At 38.7% G+C, this 15,927-nt stretch overlaps 1 protein-coding gene and 1 long non-coding RNA gene across 2 annotated transcripts; one reads left to right on the forward strand and one right to left on the reverse strand.

Annotated features, from left to right (window-relative positions):
• Positions 1-2,018: 2,018 nt before the first annotated feature.
• LOC148367622 (uncharacterized) lies at positions 2,019-13,062 on the reverse strand. Its single transcript, XR_015850352.1, has 4 exons — positions 12,879-13,062; positions 8,137-8,206; positions 7,952-8,056; positions 2,019-2,637 (listed from the first exon to the last, which is right to left on the reverse strand). It is a non-coding gene; the product is annotated as an uncharacterized LOC148367622 (long non-coding RNA).
• Positions 13,063-13,241: 179 nt separating this feature from the next.
• LOC148367623 (uncharacterized) lies at positions 13,242-15,786 on the forward strand. Its single transcript, XM_088334620.1, has 3 exons — positions 13,242-13,410; positions 14,096-14,275; positions 14,364-15,786. Exons 2-3 carry the CDS (start codon positions 14,108-14,110, stop codon positions 14,802-14,804), a joined length of 609 nt encoding a protein of 202 aa, XP_088190746.1. The 5' UTR covers positions 13,242-13,410; positions 14,096-14,107; the 3' UTR covers positions 14,805-15,786.
• The last annotated feature ends 141 nt before the right edge of the window (positions 15,787-15,927 follow it).

The following is a 15,927-nucleotide window of genomic DNA, read 5'->3' on the forward strand; positions in this document are numbered from 1 at the left end:
GCATCCTGCGTCCCAGGCAGGAGAGTGACCAATCTATGGGCAAACCTCTACCAGAAGCTAAAAATGACATAAGCAAACATGAAACGCAACACAGTGTGGATTATTTTTTCGGACCACAGAAAATGTCAATTCCAAGTTTAGTTTGTGTGGTAGTCTGCTCGTGTGGCAACACCAAAAATGTACATTAAATCGTGGGAAAAAAAGCTCTTCCTACGAAGAACAATGGGCTGCAAACATTATTGTAAATATGTTCCTGGCCCTGAGCAAAAACCTACAAATCTACTGTCACTATGGCAACAGAGCCAATGAGAGAAATTTGACACTTGATTTGCATAGTGAACTTTATTTTCAAAATATTGTGCATTGAAATGTAGTTTAGTTCTCTAGTTGATCGTTGTATAATATTTCTATTACATTGCTGATTCTTTATTTGACACTCTTGGCATTAGTTCTGAAACAGTTGCAATGGAAATAATTGTATTTTTTTTATACTGTTAAAAGTTTCCGATAAAATAATTTAATTGAAAAAAGGATAACATTTTAGTGTGTAAAACAATTGTGCTGTGTTTATTGTAATAATAGGCGAACTCAAGGGGCAGGGATTTAATTATTCAATTGTAATGAAATTTCTCATCAAAAAGTATTGGATCGGTATCGATCAATACCGACCCTGTATTAACGTGAATCGGGTAGATACCAACATTCCCTGTATCACCCACCCCTAGTGCATTTGACGTGGCTTGGATTCACCGAGGTCTACGTGCAGATCTGAACGTCGCGTCGCTGGAAAAAAAGAAAAAGAAAAAGCCGGATCACACGTTACCAGACGCAATTTTATGGTCTGCAAGCGTTCCGAGATTACAAATAAACAAAACAAAACTCAGTTATATTAAAGTTTTCACACGTATTGATGGCTTTTATAGTCAGCATTCTTCTGCAGGGAAGCCTCCGTCCCGCCCATTTCTCGACGTCACAGACTGCAAGAGAAGGGTTGCCATGGCGACAGAGTTTCTCCGGAGCGGAAGTCAATCTGCCGCACACTAGACTGAAACTGCACAACGAGCCGTTAAATAGACTTTAGTTTGACGCGAATATACATTTATTGCGAAGGAACTGCAATCCGCATGCTGCAGCGTTGTAGATTTGTGGCGACGTCATCCTGGTAAGAGGAAGTTGTGAAAGCTCTTGTAGTTTTCTCTCTGTATTTTACCCGAACTACAAATAAAAGGTATTCACATGTTCTGGGTGTCCCTGCTAGTCCAAACTTGATTGTCGTATTTGTAGGGGGAAAAAACACTTTGTGAAAATCGGCATCAGGAGGCAGCCATTTTGCCACTTGCTGAAAACCACACATCTAGACCAGGGGACTCCAACCTTTGTCAAGCTGAGAGCTACTTTTTGTTACAAATTAGCGCAAAGGGCATCTAGTTTGTCATGCATTTCTAAAATAACAACATATCTTGTCATTACTATGTTATTACCAGGGTAATTATTGAAAATAGGGTTGAAAAGACTCGACCACTAAAAATGTAATTTGACTAGAAAATCACAATGACCCAGCAATGGTGAGCTATTTAAAGAACAGGTCCGCAGGCACCTGAGCTGCCCCTGTGGGGGAACCCAGGTGCTCGCAGGTACCACGTTGGAGACCCATTGTAGACAATAGTTCCTCACCGCTTTTAGGGTTTGTTTATAAGACGGTTGCTGAACGAGATCAGATACTACAATGTTTTTTTTTATTCAAGAGAAACATGAATTGAAAGATGATTTGTGACTGAAACCAGCTACGAATAAGAAATTACATTCCAAATCACTACTGCAAAGCGTAGCGCAGTGAATAAATAAGATATAGCAATCTTTTGTTTTTCGTACATGACTTGATTTTTTTAAAAAAGTCCTGCAATCGTCAAAATCTGCAAAGTAGACAGATTTATTCATTTATTAGATATCAGTAACTTAATATATATGACTGTAAAATAATAACTACAGATCTACTAATAAAAACACAGAACACAGAATTACAGTTAAATGGATAGTCTTTATTGCCATGACATAATTGTACAAATTTATTGGGCTTCTCTTTTCAGTGCAAGAAAGTGATGTAGAGAGCTGCACGCTAGCATCGGGGATACTTAAATTGAGCCAGGTGTCTGTGATTATTAAAATACAATTGTCACGGATGTAGTGGTTTCCCACGAGTTGTAGCACCAGGTCATCCGTTTCATGGGTAATTGACCTGGGATTTGTGCGATACAGGCTTGGCAGGAGTGGCTTGAGTTGTTACGTAGCCAGAGCAGTCAGCCAGAGCAGTCAGCCAGAGCAGCATCGCTGTTGTATTACCTCCTGACGTTGCCTCGGTCTATTCCCCGACTATTTAACAATTCACAGAGCAATCGATGGTGTTTGGCATTTATCAATACAACGAACCCCTTAAATTCTAGCTTTCGCCCTGCTTTGCAGTTTGTTTTGGGTGGACCCATCGACTTGTGTGACCCACCCAGCTGTTTGACTGACAGCATACATCAGCCTATCACAGCGGTGCACACAGTCACACCCTCCCAATGCGCACACACAGCCCTCTTCCTTGGTGGTGGCATTTGCTGTCGTCTGCTGCAGATAACAATCCACGATGAAAATCTGTGAAGTATTGAAACCATGAAAAGTAAACTGCATTACAGCTAGGCGTATCTGTACTGCATGGTTTCTTTCCTATGTAAAATGATGGCTGGACATTCAAACAAAGTGAAGCCTGAAAATGATGAGCGAGTAACTTGCAGGGATAAAGTTAAGGTGTTAATTAGCAATCGCTTTTTAGAAGATGCGTATGTCCAAAACCTCGAATGGGGCGGCAGTGGCTTAGGAGGTAGAGCGCTCGTCTTGGGATCAAGAGATCGCAGTTCGAATCCCGGCTCCCGGATGTCGAAGTGTCCTTGGGTAAGACACTGAACCCAAAATGCCCCCAATAAGCAGATTAGCGCCTTACATGGCTGCACGACCGCTGTTGTGTGAGGCACATTGTAAAGCGCTTTAGGAAGTCTTGACTTGAAAAGCGCTATATAAATACGGATCATTTCATTTCAATTGGCTTTTGCAGATATGTTTTGGCCCAAATTGTTATATGCATTTTGTTTCGAGACATATTCTGTTAATGCAATAATAGAGTTAATGTAATCCGTTGGAAACCATTCTACATGTTTCTGGTTTCAGCAGAATGTTTGTATCCAATGCCTCACATAAACATTTAAGTATGAGTCAAAATAGTACTAATAAATAAAGATAGCTCTTATGTGTGTTTTGTTTAATAAAGCACATGTAATGTGTTTTAATTGTGCCAAATTATTCGTCAGAAAGTCTGCATATTGATTATTGGGAAAAAGACACCAGGGGTAGAAAAGATAGTGATTTTAAATCAGGTTGGAACACTAAAAAACAATTAATACTTTTTTCAGCTTCTAAAAAATAAATAAATTTTAAAAAGAAAAACAATGGACATTATATTTTTTGTTCGGTTTTGGGGGACATACACTCCAATATATTCGCTGTTTAACATATTTTTTTATCTATGGAAAAAAGGCAAGAACTGATCAATTTTTAGTGGGGATCCGCAATACTCCATTAATCATTCTGAAATATCGATACCGAAATATCGATATTGAGTAGTCAATAATAATACCAGGTACTTATACCCCTAATTTGTACTTCATAATTCTAAAACATCCACTTGAACTTTGCTCATGCTGGTATCAGCCAGTCTCACAAGCAAAGACTCCTTAAAAAGGGTGGCATCAGCACCAAAACCCCGTATCGGCACATGCCTATCTTGGGTTTTTAGTGAAGAGGTGGACTGTATTGTAGGGTGAGCTCAGGGGAACACAGGTGACTCATTTTAGCTTTTATTTAACCAGCCTAAAAACGAAAAACAAAACAAAAACTCTTAATAATATATGATACATCTATTTTACCCAAAGAGCCTTGGACTGCAATTTATATTTTATGTAACACCAAGACAATTAACTAGTCCTGCCTAGCCATGCATGTTTGAGAGGAAGCTTAATGTGTTAAAGAAAAAATATTCACACTTGTTAGTCTACTTAATATTACTGTTTCACTAAAGAAAGTTTTAATTTACCTATAACATGTTTCGTCATCTACAGGACTGTCTCAGAAAATTAGAATATTGTGATAAAGTTCTTTATTTTCTGTAATGCAATTAAAAAAACAAAAATGTCATACATTCTGGATTCATTACACATCAACTGAACTATTTCAAGCCTTTTATTATTTTAATATTGCTGAATTTGGCTTACAGCTTAAGAAAACTCAAAAATCCTATCTCAAAATATTACAAAACTCAATTCCAATGAAGTTGGGAAAGTGTGTTAATTGCAAATAAAAATTGATCCAAGTAAATTGCAAATTCTTTTCAACCCATATTTAAATGAATGCACAGCAAAGACAACATATTTATTGTCTTCACTCATAAACTTTATTGTTTTGGGAGAAAATCATCAACTCTGTAATTTGATGACAGCAACACGTGCCAAAATAGTTGGGACAGGTGTCAATAACTACTCAGAAAGTGGATGAATGGAAATCAACCAACTATTTGCAGGTGAACAGATGAATTAGGAACAGGTGAGAGTTGTTACTGGGTATAAAAAAGGGAGACCCGAACAAGCTAAGTCATTCACATGCAAGGATGGGGCGAGGTTCACCTCTTTGTGAACAACTGCGTGAGCAAATTGTTGAACAGTTTAAAAACAACATTCCTCAAAGTACAATTGCAAGGAATTTAGGGATATCATCATCTACAGTCCATAATATTGTGAAAAGGTTCAGGGAATCTGGAGAAATCACTGTGCGTAAACGGCATGGCCGTAAACCATTATTGAATGCCCGTGACCTCCGAGCCCTCAAGCGGCACTGCATTAAGAACCGACATCAATGTGTAAAGGACATCACCACATGGGCTCAGGAACACTTTGGAAAACCACTGTCAGTCAATACAGTTCGACGCTATATCCGTAAGTGTGGGTTAAAACTTTATGTTGCAAAGCGTAAGCCATTCATCAACAACATCCAGAAACGCCGCAGGGTTCTCTGGGCCCGAGCCCATCTAAAATGGACTGATACAAAGTGGAAAAGTGTTCTGTGGTCTGATGAGTCAGTTTTCCAAATTGTGTTTGGAAATTGTGGACGTCGTGTCCTCCGGTCCAAAGAAGAACAGAACCACCCAGACTGTTATGCACGCAAAGTGCAAAAGCCAGCATCTGTGATGGTATGGGGGTGCATGAGTGGCCAAGGAATGGGTAACCTGCACATCTGTGAAGGCACCATTAATGCAGAAAAGTACATTCAGGTTTTGGAACAAAGTATGTTGCCATCCAAACAGAATCTTTACCATGGGCGCCCTTGCTTCTTCCAGCAGGATAATGCCAAGCCACACACTGCACGTCTCACGACAGCGTGGCTTCGTAGTAAGAGGGTGCGGGTGCTTGACTGGCCTGCCTGCAGTCCTGACCTGTCTCCCATTGAAAATGTGTGGCGCATTATAAAGCGCAGAATAAGACAAAGGAGACCCCGGACTGTTGAACAGCTGAAGCTGTACATAAAGCAAGAATGGGAAAGGATTCCACTATCAACGATTCAACAACTAGTCTCCTCACTTCCTAAACGTTTATTGAGTGTTATTAAAAGGAAAGGTGATGTAACACAATGGTGAAGAAGCCCCTTTCCCAACTACTTTGGCACTTGTTGCAATTATAAAATTCTAAGTTTATCATTATTTGCTTATGGAAATAAAGTTTATGAGTTTGAACATGGATAATCTTGTCTTTGTGGTGTATTCATTTAAATATGGGTTAGAAAAGGTTTGCAAGTCATTCTATTCTAATTTTACTGACATTTTAAACTTTTTCCCAACTTCAATGGAATTGACTTTTGTAGAATATCATGAAAAAGTATCCAAGTAGGCTATTCAACTAATCACCTGAATCATCTAATTAACTCGAAACACCTTGCGAGGGTTTCCTGAGCCTTAAAAACACTCAGCTTGGTTCAGAAAACTAAATCACAAGTATGGGAAAGACTGCTGATCTGACTGCTGTCCAGAGGACCATCATTGATACCCTCCTGATGGAGGGTAAGACACAAAAAGAAATTTCTCAAAGAGCAGGCTGTTCACAGAGTGCAGTTTCAAAGCATATCCACAAAAAGTCTGTTGGAAGGGAAAAATGTGGCCGGAAACGCTGCACAACCAAGAGAGATGACCGCAGCCTTAACAAAATTGTGAAGAAGAGCCGCTTCCAGAATTTGGGGCAGCTTCAAAGACAGTGGGCTGAAGCTGGAGTCCAGGTATCAAAAGCCACAGTTCACAGACGTGTCCGGGAAATGGGCTACAATAGCCGTATTCCCATGGTCAAGCCACTTCTGAACTCAAGACAACGGAAGAGGCGTCTGACTTGGGCTATGGAGAAGAAGCACTGGACAGTTGCAGAGTGGTCCAAAGTCCTCTTTTCAGACGAAAGCAAGTTTTGCATTTCATTTGGAAGTCAAGGCGCCAGAGTCTGGAGAGGAGCAAAATCCAAGTTGCTTGAAATCCAGTGTGAAGTTCCCACAGTCAGCAATGGTTTGGGGAGCCATGTCAGCTGCTGGTGTTGGTCCACTGTGTTTCATCAAGTCCAGAGTAAATGCAACTGTGTACCAAGAGATTTTAGAGCACTACATGCTTCCATCTGCTGAAAAGCTCTATGGAGATGAGGATTTCATTTTCCAGCATGATCTGGCACCTGCCCACAGTGCCAAAACCACCAGTAACTGGTGCACTGACCATGGCATCACTGTCCTTGATTGGCCTGCTAATTCCCCTGACCTGAACCCCATCGAGAATTTGTGGGGTATAGTTAAGAAGAAGATGAAAGACACCAGACCTACAAATGCAAATGAGCTGAAGGCCGCTATCGAAGCATCCTGGGCATCAATAACACCTCAGCAATGCCACAGGCTGATTGCCTCCATGCCACGCCGGATTGATGCAGTAATCCGTGCAAAAGGATTCCCAACCAAGTACTGAGTGCATCAATGGACATTTTCAAATGTTTGATTTAGTTTTGCTGTTATAAAGTTATTTTTTTTACTTGGTCTGAGGAAGTATTCTAATATTTTGAGATAGGATTTTTGAGTTTTTTTCAGCTGTAAGCCAAAATCAGCAATATTCAAATAATAAAAGGCTTGAAATAGTTCAGTTGATGTGTAATGAATCCAGAATGTATGACATTTTTGTTTTTTTAATTGCATTACAGAAAATAAAGAACTTTATCACAATATTCTAATTTTCTGAGACAGTCCTGTAGTCTTTCCTTCAGAGCTCCATGTGACGCATCTTGTTGATCTGTTGAATGGCTTCATATGAATCTAGTAAAAGTTGCTGGAATATGTAAAGAAAATGCAACCTCTTAGTCATAACCAAATAACAAGAAAGACACTTAAGGACAGGGTCAGTTTTAGTCTTAATATGTTCATTTCCATAGGCTGTCAAAGCATCCCAAATCAAATTTCAAGTATTGTCTTTCAGTAGGGCCAAGTGTGTGAAAGGGTTAAAACGCGTCTCTACGGTGTCAGTTAAAGCAACGGTAAAAGTTTCACAACATGAAACATTGAACAGATGGGCAAAGTGCTAGTCAGGAAGAAAGATTAAAAGCCTCAGAAGAAAAAGAGTCAATAAAGCCATTCGGAACAAGATCAGCTCGTTTGAAAGAGGTAAAGCTTAGCATTGCGTGTTTACTATCTAGTTTTCTATTGAAGAAAAACTGAACCCCGTCCCCTAAACTAAAACATTTTTAACATGTTATGATCCGCCCACCTCAGGTCTTATCCTCACCAATTAAGGTTCTCTGGCAAAAATCCAGGGAAAAAAGTGACATTCTGTTTGATGTCATATCATGTTACATACCTGTGAAACCCTGCTCTTCTGCTGCCAACTGTGCTTGCACTCCATCTTCCAAAATGTCAGCGGTTTGGATTTATGTGTCATTACAGGCATTAAATTGTATTAATTCTGTAAGCAAATGGAAATCAGCGTAATGTTAAAAATAACACAACGCACATAGTGAAATAAAGTATGACCAATTGAACAACCTTCTCAGTTTTATGTGTAAAAGCTGGTTCACATGTCAAGATGTTTAAATTGCAAACTGACTGCGGAACTCTGCGAAACATGAGATGACACATCACATTAAATACAGTAATGAACCTGCAACACATTCAACAAACCACACACTAACAGATCGACCTCAGAGTCCCAAGATAATACCTCAGGTTAAAAAAGGCATGGTCTGGATGGTTGAAAAACAAATGTGGGTGTAATTCGTTCCGGATAAAAAGTAGCACTAAAAGAAACAACGACTATGTTTACATGCAGGCAATAGTCAGATTTGAATATTGGATTTCTGGAGTAATCTGGATAAATCATTTACATGCCCAGAAAGACACAAATAACAGCGTATACATGGTATTTGCAAATATTCAGATTACAAGGGTGAAGCACAAACGACATGACACAAATGAACATTGTTTCTACATTTAACTTTTGACATTAAACAAAGGATAGTTTTAAGACGATCGCCTAATCCAACTAAGTACTGTGTTTGTTTCCTCTGAGCTCCATTAGTAAGCTGCATCTCGTGTGTTTACAAGATGAGCTTGTATGTGGCTAGCCAAAATGGTAGACTTACATTATGTGTGGATACAACTGTGACATCCATTGTATTTTGATGGATGCAACCATCGCAATTTTGCCTTAGGGGCAGAAAATAAAATGGAAATATCCAATCGAAATCAATCAATACATATAAGGCTTTTTGGCATACAAGATGGAGTTTGCGTGCACCTTCCGTGTGTACTACGAGTCCCACAGTGCTTTGGCGCATAAAAATGTATTGGACAAGGGCAACGGCATGTGCACAATCAATGTGGTTACTCAAATGTGTATACATGCACAGGTATTGTCCTAGCGTGGTCCTTAATTGCAATCAGAATACTCGGAAGTTGGATTGAGACTTTTTAATTGATTATTGTACGCCTTTACATTGTTTTACCTAATCAGCATACGGGCAACATTCAGTTTCCAATCAGATTATTGCCTCCATGTAAATATAGTTATTCTTTTAGAATTAACATGGTCTTTATTGTCATTTAGAAGAAAATAATAAATATTGTTTATAACGTGATTCAATGTGGCACTTCAGAATAAACATGTAATAAAACACTGGGAGAAAATTTGATGTAAAATGTTGTTAGGATAAGTAGGCAAGTATTTACAAGGTAGTGCTTCTAGATTTGCCTAAATTGTTGGTTCATCAGAATAATACTGTGATTGAAATAGTGCAATGGCATTAGCAGTAACATATTTCCAAAACCAATGTATCTGGAAGCTCTGTGGGACACCAGTGGCAAATCAGAGGAGAATATCAAATGTAACCCCATTTTTTCTAAAAATGATAATTTGGTTCATTATAAATATATCACTTAATCCGCATGCATTAAATATGTATAAACAGCACAACATTTATATGGACACTGTAATATTGTGTAGTGCAACTAAAAACGAGTGCTACAAACTTCAGCGAAGAATACAAACTACAGAGACTCAAAGCGACCAAACCGCACCTTTTTTCTGAATTTTTTGCTCAGTGTTCCACAATGTTTTTGGTTTTGTGAGTACCCGTAGCAGCAAGATGGCAGACAATCATGTCAGCTCCTTACATAGCCTCAGGTTATGTAAGATAAATGCAATGTTTTAACCTACATGTATTTAAAAAAACAAACGTGTGTCATAGTTCATATGCAGTATTTTTTTTACGACCAGGAGACGCTAAATAATAGACAATATCCCCTTAAATGTACTTTCATTAATAGAGGTTGCACATGATGCCATTCATACAAGCAGGTCTGTTATAATTATGCTTAGAATTTTCGGGTTAAAACACATTATGGTTGGGGGTCCCTTTACCACTAGGGTTGTAGGAGCACCATTTCCTGTGGTGTGTTTTGGGCAAGCACACTCTGGTGGTGCCCATCCCTCTCCAGGCCAACAAATGTTTCCACCCTGGTCTCGAACCGGGAACCTGTTGCATGTGAAGTGAACCACTGCACTACAGAAATTTGGGAAAATGCCTTACTTTTTCATAAAAAACATTTTTTAACTAATGCCATTATAATACATGCCAACCTTTTGACTTTAAAAAGCGGTAGATGACATACTCTATTGTTATGTGCAAAACAATCCGTTTCAGGAATATTTAAAAAAACAACAACAAAAACCCCATCGCTTGGTTGAAAGCATCAGTGGTAAACTTTTTCCAAAACGTAGATCTAATGCGATCGTTGGATAGTGAGGTGTCGTGCGTGAATGACATGGCTCTATGTGCTGCCTCTTAGAAATGAACTCCAGGAGCAGGCCCCCTTCGAGATGTTTTTTTTCTGTTGGGATTAGTTAATATTTTTTTACAAGAATTCTATGTTGTTGACTTTAAATTTGTTGAGTAAATCAGGGTTATATAATTTACCATTGTAGGTCTGTAAATATTCAAATTGATATTTCCTATGTTTTTCAGGGATCCAATGTTTCACAATTAGCTTTATAAAATATAACACATTTCAAGTTAATTCTTGGATTTCATAGTGTATTTGTTGCTCTGCAGTCAAAAGTTTTATTTCCATTTTGTTGTGTCACATGTTTTTTAGGCATTCCGTGTTGCTTGACTTTAAAGTTGCTTTTTATAAAAAGTTAGTTAAAATGAACTAAAAGTTCACTGCAGGGTGAAGAAAATAAATTCTATTATAATTCAATAGAATTTTTGGGGGGGTTTATTGATTCATTTGATTATTATTAAAAAAACAACAACATTATTTTCCTTTTTGTCTTTTTTTACTTTTTTTTCACCGCTTTCTAAGTGATTTTGTGCATGTTACCTAAAAGAAAGTACTAAAGCAACTCAGGCAACAAAAACATTCTAAGAGGCCATTTGGGGGCTAAAAGAGCCGAGCTGTAAAAGCCGATTCTCTACAAAGCGCCCCAGATACCTCTCTAGTTAGAATGGTTTATTCATGCAAAACACCTATTCAAATTTCATTATAAGACAGCCATAAACTAAAATACGTGTTTAGAGTGAAGATTTGTTGTTGTCGTTTAAAATTGTAAAAGCGGTATGTTTTTCTTTCCAAGCTGTGTTTTTAAAGCGGTAGTGTTGGCAGTAGAGTTTCAACAAAAACATACGGAAACGGTGGTGTCAACATCAATTACTTGAACCCCAACTTTTGGAGCATTTTCTCGGGATGCGCCCAATAAAAAGACTACCTGCAAAATTTGCAGAGCAGACTTTGCATAAGATGGTGGTGGAGGCGTGAACATTTAAAGAGCGGACAAAAGGAGTTGAACAAAAGAGTCTGTCTCGCGTCGGTAAGATTCCAGCAAAATTTTGACGATGTGCATTTGACCTTTTATCCGCGTATATTTGGCTATAGAAGAGATCTCGAGCGGTATGGCAGACTGTGCCAGAGAAATGTAATCAAAATAGTCAGAGGAACATACGTCATTTGTTAAGAAGTTGAAAACTACAAATGTCAGTTATTTCTAACTGTTAAAAACTGTTTGGTACTTTCGTAAAAGACTTGGTGGTTGACCACAGTATGGGATTGTATTATTTTATATACTGTTCTACTGCAGCAAATGTACCTCTTCTTGGTATACAGCAACACTTCTCAATTATTATCTGTCAGCCCCCACCCCCAAAGATTCAGATTCAGATATACTTTATTGTCTTTCGTGTACACGTGTATACAGAACGAAATGTCGATACATCTGACCTGCACAGTTTCCTTGAGCGTCAGCCGGGATAGATAAGTTTAACCATGTCTTTGGCAGAATTTTAGCGCAGCAGTTCGTCATCTCGCGGTTCGGTGTTAGTTCCAGTTGTAAATGGTCCAGTTTATTGTCCAGAGAGCGAACGTTGGAGAGGAAAATGGATGGGAGAGGCGTTTTGAAGGGTTTAGACTAGCGCCCCCCCCTAAGATCAATCATTTTTTTGAGTGATCAAATAATATTGGTCTTTAAATGACAAGCATAATTTATCTGGCTTTGACTGTCCATATCCAACATTTTTAACATTACAAGCATACCAGTCTTTTCTAGTCTCCAGGCAAGGTCGCAGTGGAGGGGACTTTTGTTTATCTCTTTACCTCGTATCGCTTCACCTGTCTCGGCAACTGTGTCAAATTTTTTCATGGGGTCACTTAAAACACTGCGAGGGTGCTAAATGTAAACAGAACACTCTGCCACTGAGAACATTACTGCCCCCTAATGGAGTAGAGGTTCAATTGGACTTTTTTTCTGGGAAAGTTAAAAAGAAAAAGTCCCCTAAAGTCATACGCGCATGCGCCTCTCTTGGCAGATCTTCGTGCCTCCCCTTCTGGGCTCGCCCCACTACTTGAGAACCAGTGGTTTAGAAGGATAATAAGATTTCCCGGATTTCAATGTATTTCTTTATTTGACTGTCCCTAAAATATGGACAGAGAATTATTTATGTTTTTATGCCTAAACTGACCGAACACCTTTCCTAGTTGTTTTTTTATAGTGCATTTATATTTAATTTATGTACGGATCTGCAGTGTGTTTAATAAAAGATGTATTTTCCATTGTATCTGGTTCTTCTGTTTATTCTCATTTGCCACACAATTAAACCAACTTCATGCTAAATTTAATATAATAATTATTATCCGATTATTCGACCAATCACTTCAATAGTTGGTAACTAGTCGATAGTTAAAACAGTGGTTAGTTGACTTGCAGCCCTAGTTGGCAGGTATGCATTATTACTTACCGGGAAGAGAAAGAGAGAGACACGCTTTCAAAAGATGTGACATATCGTTTGAAGTCTGCCATATTATACAATATCAGATTTATCAGTTTTAAAGCAACATTAGCCCCTAAATGAATTCACCCTGCGGCCGATGTACCACCCTTGGAGAGATCCTCATGGAAAGTGATTTAACAACAGCTTCCTTGCTCACGTTTAAAGCTTTTCACGAGGCTTTCGTCATGCAGCCTCGGCTTCTGCTGACGCCATCTTTGGCGACTCCAACTCGCTAAGCGCCGCGCACATTTTCAGTTGTGACGTCACATGAAGTTTTACGGCGAGTTTAAAGCAAGGTGACGTCATTACGGTCGTCATTGCCCACGAACATTTTCCTGTATGTATTCATCCGCGTTGTCTTAACTGCTTATTGTCATCGATTTGTCAAGTGGATGCGATAACTTATTATCAGTTGCATGTAAATTCATGTTCGAGGTATAACTTTCAATGTTTGGAACCTGCACAGACTCGGGCGTGCTTCCCATCTGATCATGTCCACGTGAGCAGCCCATTAAAAATCTGTATTATTTGACATTAATTTCGATGGATTGAGTACCTTATTTGTTTTCAAATGCATGTAAACCTGAGGAAATGAGTTACAGGTACAGGTCATTCTTGACATTGGAGCATCGGAGGACAATTTAAGCATCCTTTTATAGATTATTTGAGATTGAGGCACACTGATGATAAATAAAAAGCACATTTAAGATATGTGAAACCATTTTCAAAATTTGACTAAATTAAACCTTTATGTTATGTATACTAAACAATGGATACATGTTTGTTAAATGCTGATAAAACAACAAAAACAAAGCAGGTTAGAAAGCAATGCTAATGAATCAAGTCATATTTGTATAGCTTTTAATCACAAAATCAAAGGGCTTGCATATGCCTACCATTTTAGTTGCTATACTAACCGCATAAGAACCAACTTTGTTACATATTAAACTTACTATTTTACATAATTGATCAAACATGGTTTAAAAACAATCCAAAAGAGGTCATTTTGTATTCTGGGATTAAAATAGACGCCACAGAAAGTTTTCTCCAATGCTAGAAAGTCAACAGAAAGTAAACAAAAATCTTAACTCCAAATCTTACAATTTTTGTTTTCGTTCGACATTACTTAAATTACCAGTGATAATTGTAGCAAATGTTTTATAACCTTTCTTCCCCACGAAAAGGTACCCGCAGCAATGGATGGAGCAGATGGTGACACCCTCGATCTGGAAAACCCTGTTGAGGAACAGCTTTACAAAGCGCAAAGGATTCATGTCGACTTTCTTCTTGAGATGAGCGAGGAGGCCTTTTCAAAAGAACAGGAGCCCCATGAGTATCATTGTTACTGTGGTTGGGAAGAGGCTGTAAGTATATTCCAATAATTACATTTTTTTTTAGAGTGTAGATTCTAAAAGTGATCTGCTAACTTTGAACTGTTTTGGCATGCGGTAGGTGCGTGGCTGGGACAGAGTTGCTCCTGTCAGTTGCATTCTTCTTCCCCAAAAGCGAGACAAAAAACCAAAGTCTCGAAAGGAGACAGACATTCCACCGTCATTGCATGCAGAGACATCATTTCATGGGGACATTTTAGCCATGAGCGGAGAGCAATGCAACGAGTCTCAGCCAAGCCCTCATTTCGCCAAAAAATCTACGTCGTCTAGCCACAGGGCCATGCTGGAGCAAGAACCCTCAGAACTGCATTCACTGGATGGAGCCGAAGAAGACTCGTCGCATCTGCTGCTTGAGGAGAGGGGGAATCTCAGTTCAATTCCTTTGCAACTACATTTACCGGGAAACATCTCAAAAGGAAGGCCGGCCAAAGCCGCTAAACGCCAAACGAAAAGCAAAGTTGTTCCCATCACAAACTTCACATTCTTACCTCCGTTAAAATGACACGAAAGCCAAGAGTCAGCTCCACTATGCCAAGAATTACCCTCGGACATTTTGGGAACATGGTCGCTGGCTGTGATATGACACCAAAGATAATGTTAGCAATACCTATTTATTTTGAAGCAGCCCACATACCATTTTTTTGTAGTTGTTATGTTACAAAACATGCTCCAATTCAGCACTGATAAATATTAATTTGCAGTGACAGTCATCTCTACTGTCGATTACTGCCTATGCAAATTGAACTACTGGTTTGGGATTGTAGTTAACTGCTACCCTGGTACATATATACAGGTTACCAAGCATCACCATAATTTTCCAAAATGAGTCTATTACAGGGGTAGGAGAACTGCATTGGGTTGAAACATTTTGACAGAAGAGCCATGCTAGGAAAAAATAGTTATTTTTTGGGGTAATTAATTTTTGGCCTTTTAGTTAAACATTACATCCATGCAAAAAGACAGAAATTAGAGCAGTATTTTTAGAATAGCAGTGACAATCACACAGACATAGAATCTTTAAATAAACAATTTCATCAAATGTTTTGACACACACAGAGTTTAAGCAAATTAATAAATTATGCCCCCTTTTTAAACACTCAAATTATAACATACATTGAAGAACTCAAAAGGCAACACGGCTAGCCCAAGGAAAAGTTTCTTGTTTTCAATATATAATGTAAAGAAAAATGTCGTCAACTATTTGAATGTTGGCGACACTGGGGACAAGAATGGAACCAAATCAACAACCCGGGTATTAAAGGGATCCCTTAGCGGTGTTTTTCTGAACCTTTAAACATTTGGCGGGCCGGATTAATAAACTTAACGGGTTGCGCGTAGCCTGCGGCCCGTAGTTGGTCTATTAGTTGAAAAAGGTCATTGGATGTCACAAAAGATGATCGCAAATAAGACTGATTTTGATTAGTATTTTGATGTTTTCTCAACAGGTACCACTGATGCAGATTAAAGATTGATTAGGGACTGTATTTAACAACTACATTGTTGTGCTTCTCACTTTAGTTGCCACACAACATAACGGCTTTCCAAAATAAGTCTGTTACTTGACATTGGTGTCATTGGATATTTTTCAACCTGCACGTTTCCTTAATCATAACCAGATGACACAC

The sequence above is a fragment of the Urocampus carinirostris genome, chromosome 4 (assembly GCF_059441175.1).
Source record: "Urocampus carinirostris isolate Australia breed hairy pipefish chromosome 4, RoL_Ucar_1.0, whole genome shotgun sequence".
In the NCBI taxonomy this organism is placed as follows: domain Eukaryota; kingdom Metazoa; phylum Chordata; class Actinopteri; order Syngnathiformes; family Syngnathidae; genus Urocampus; species Urocampus carinirostris.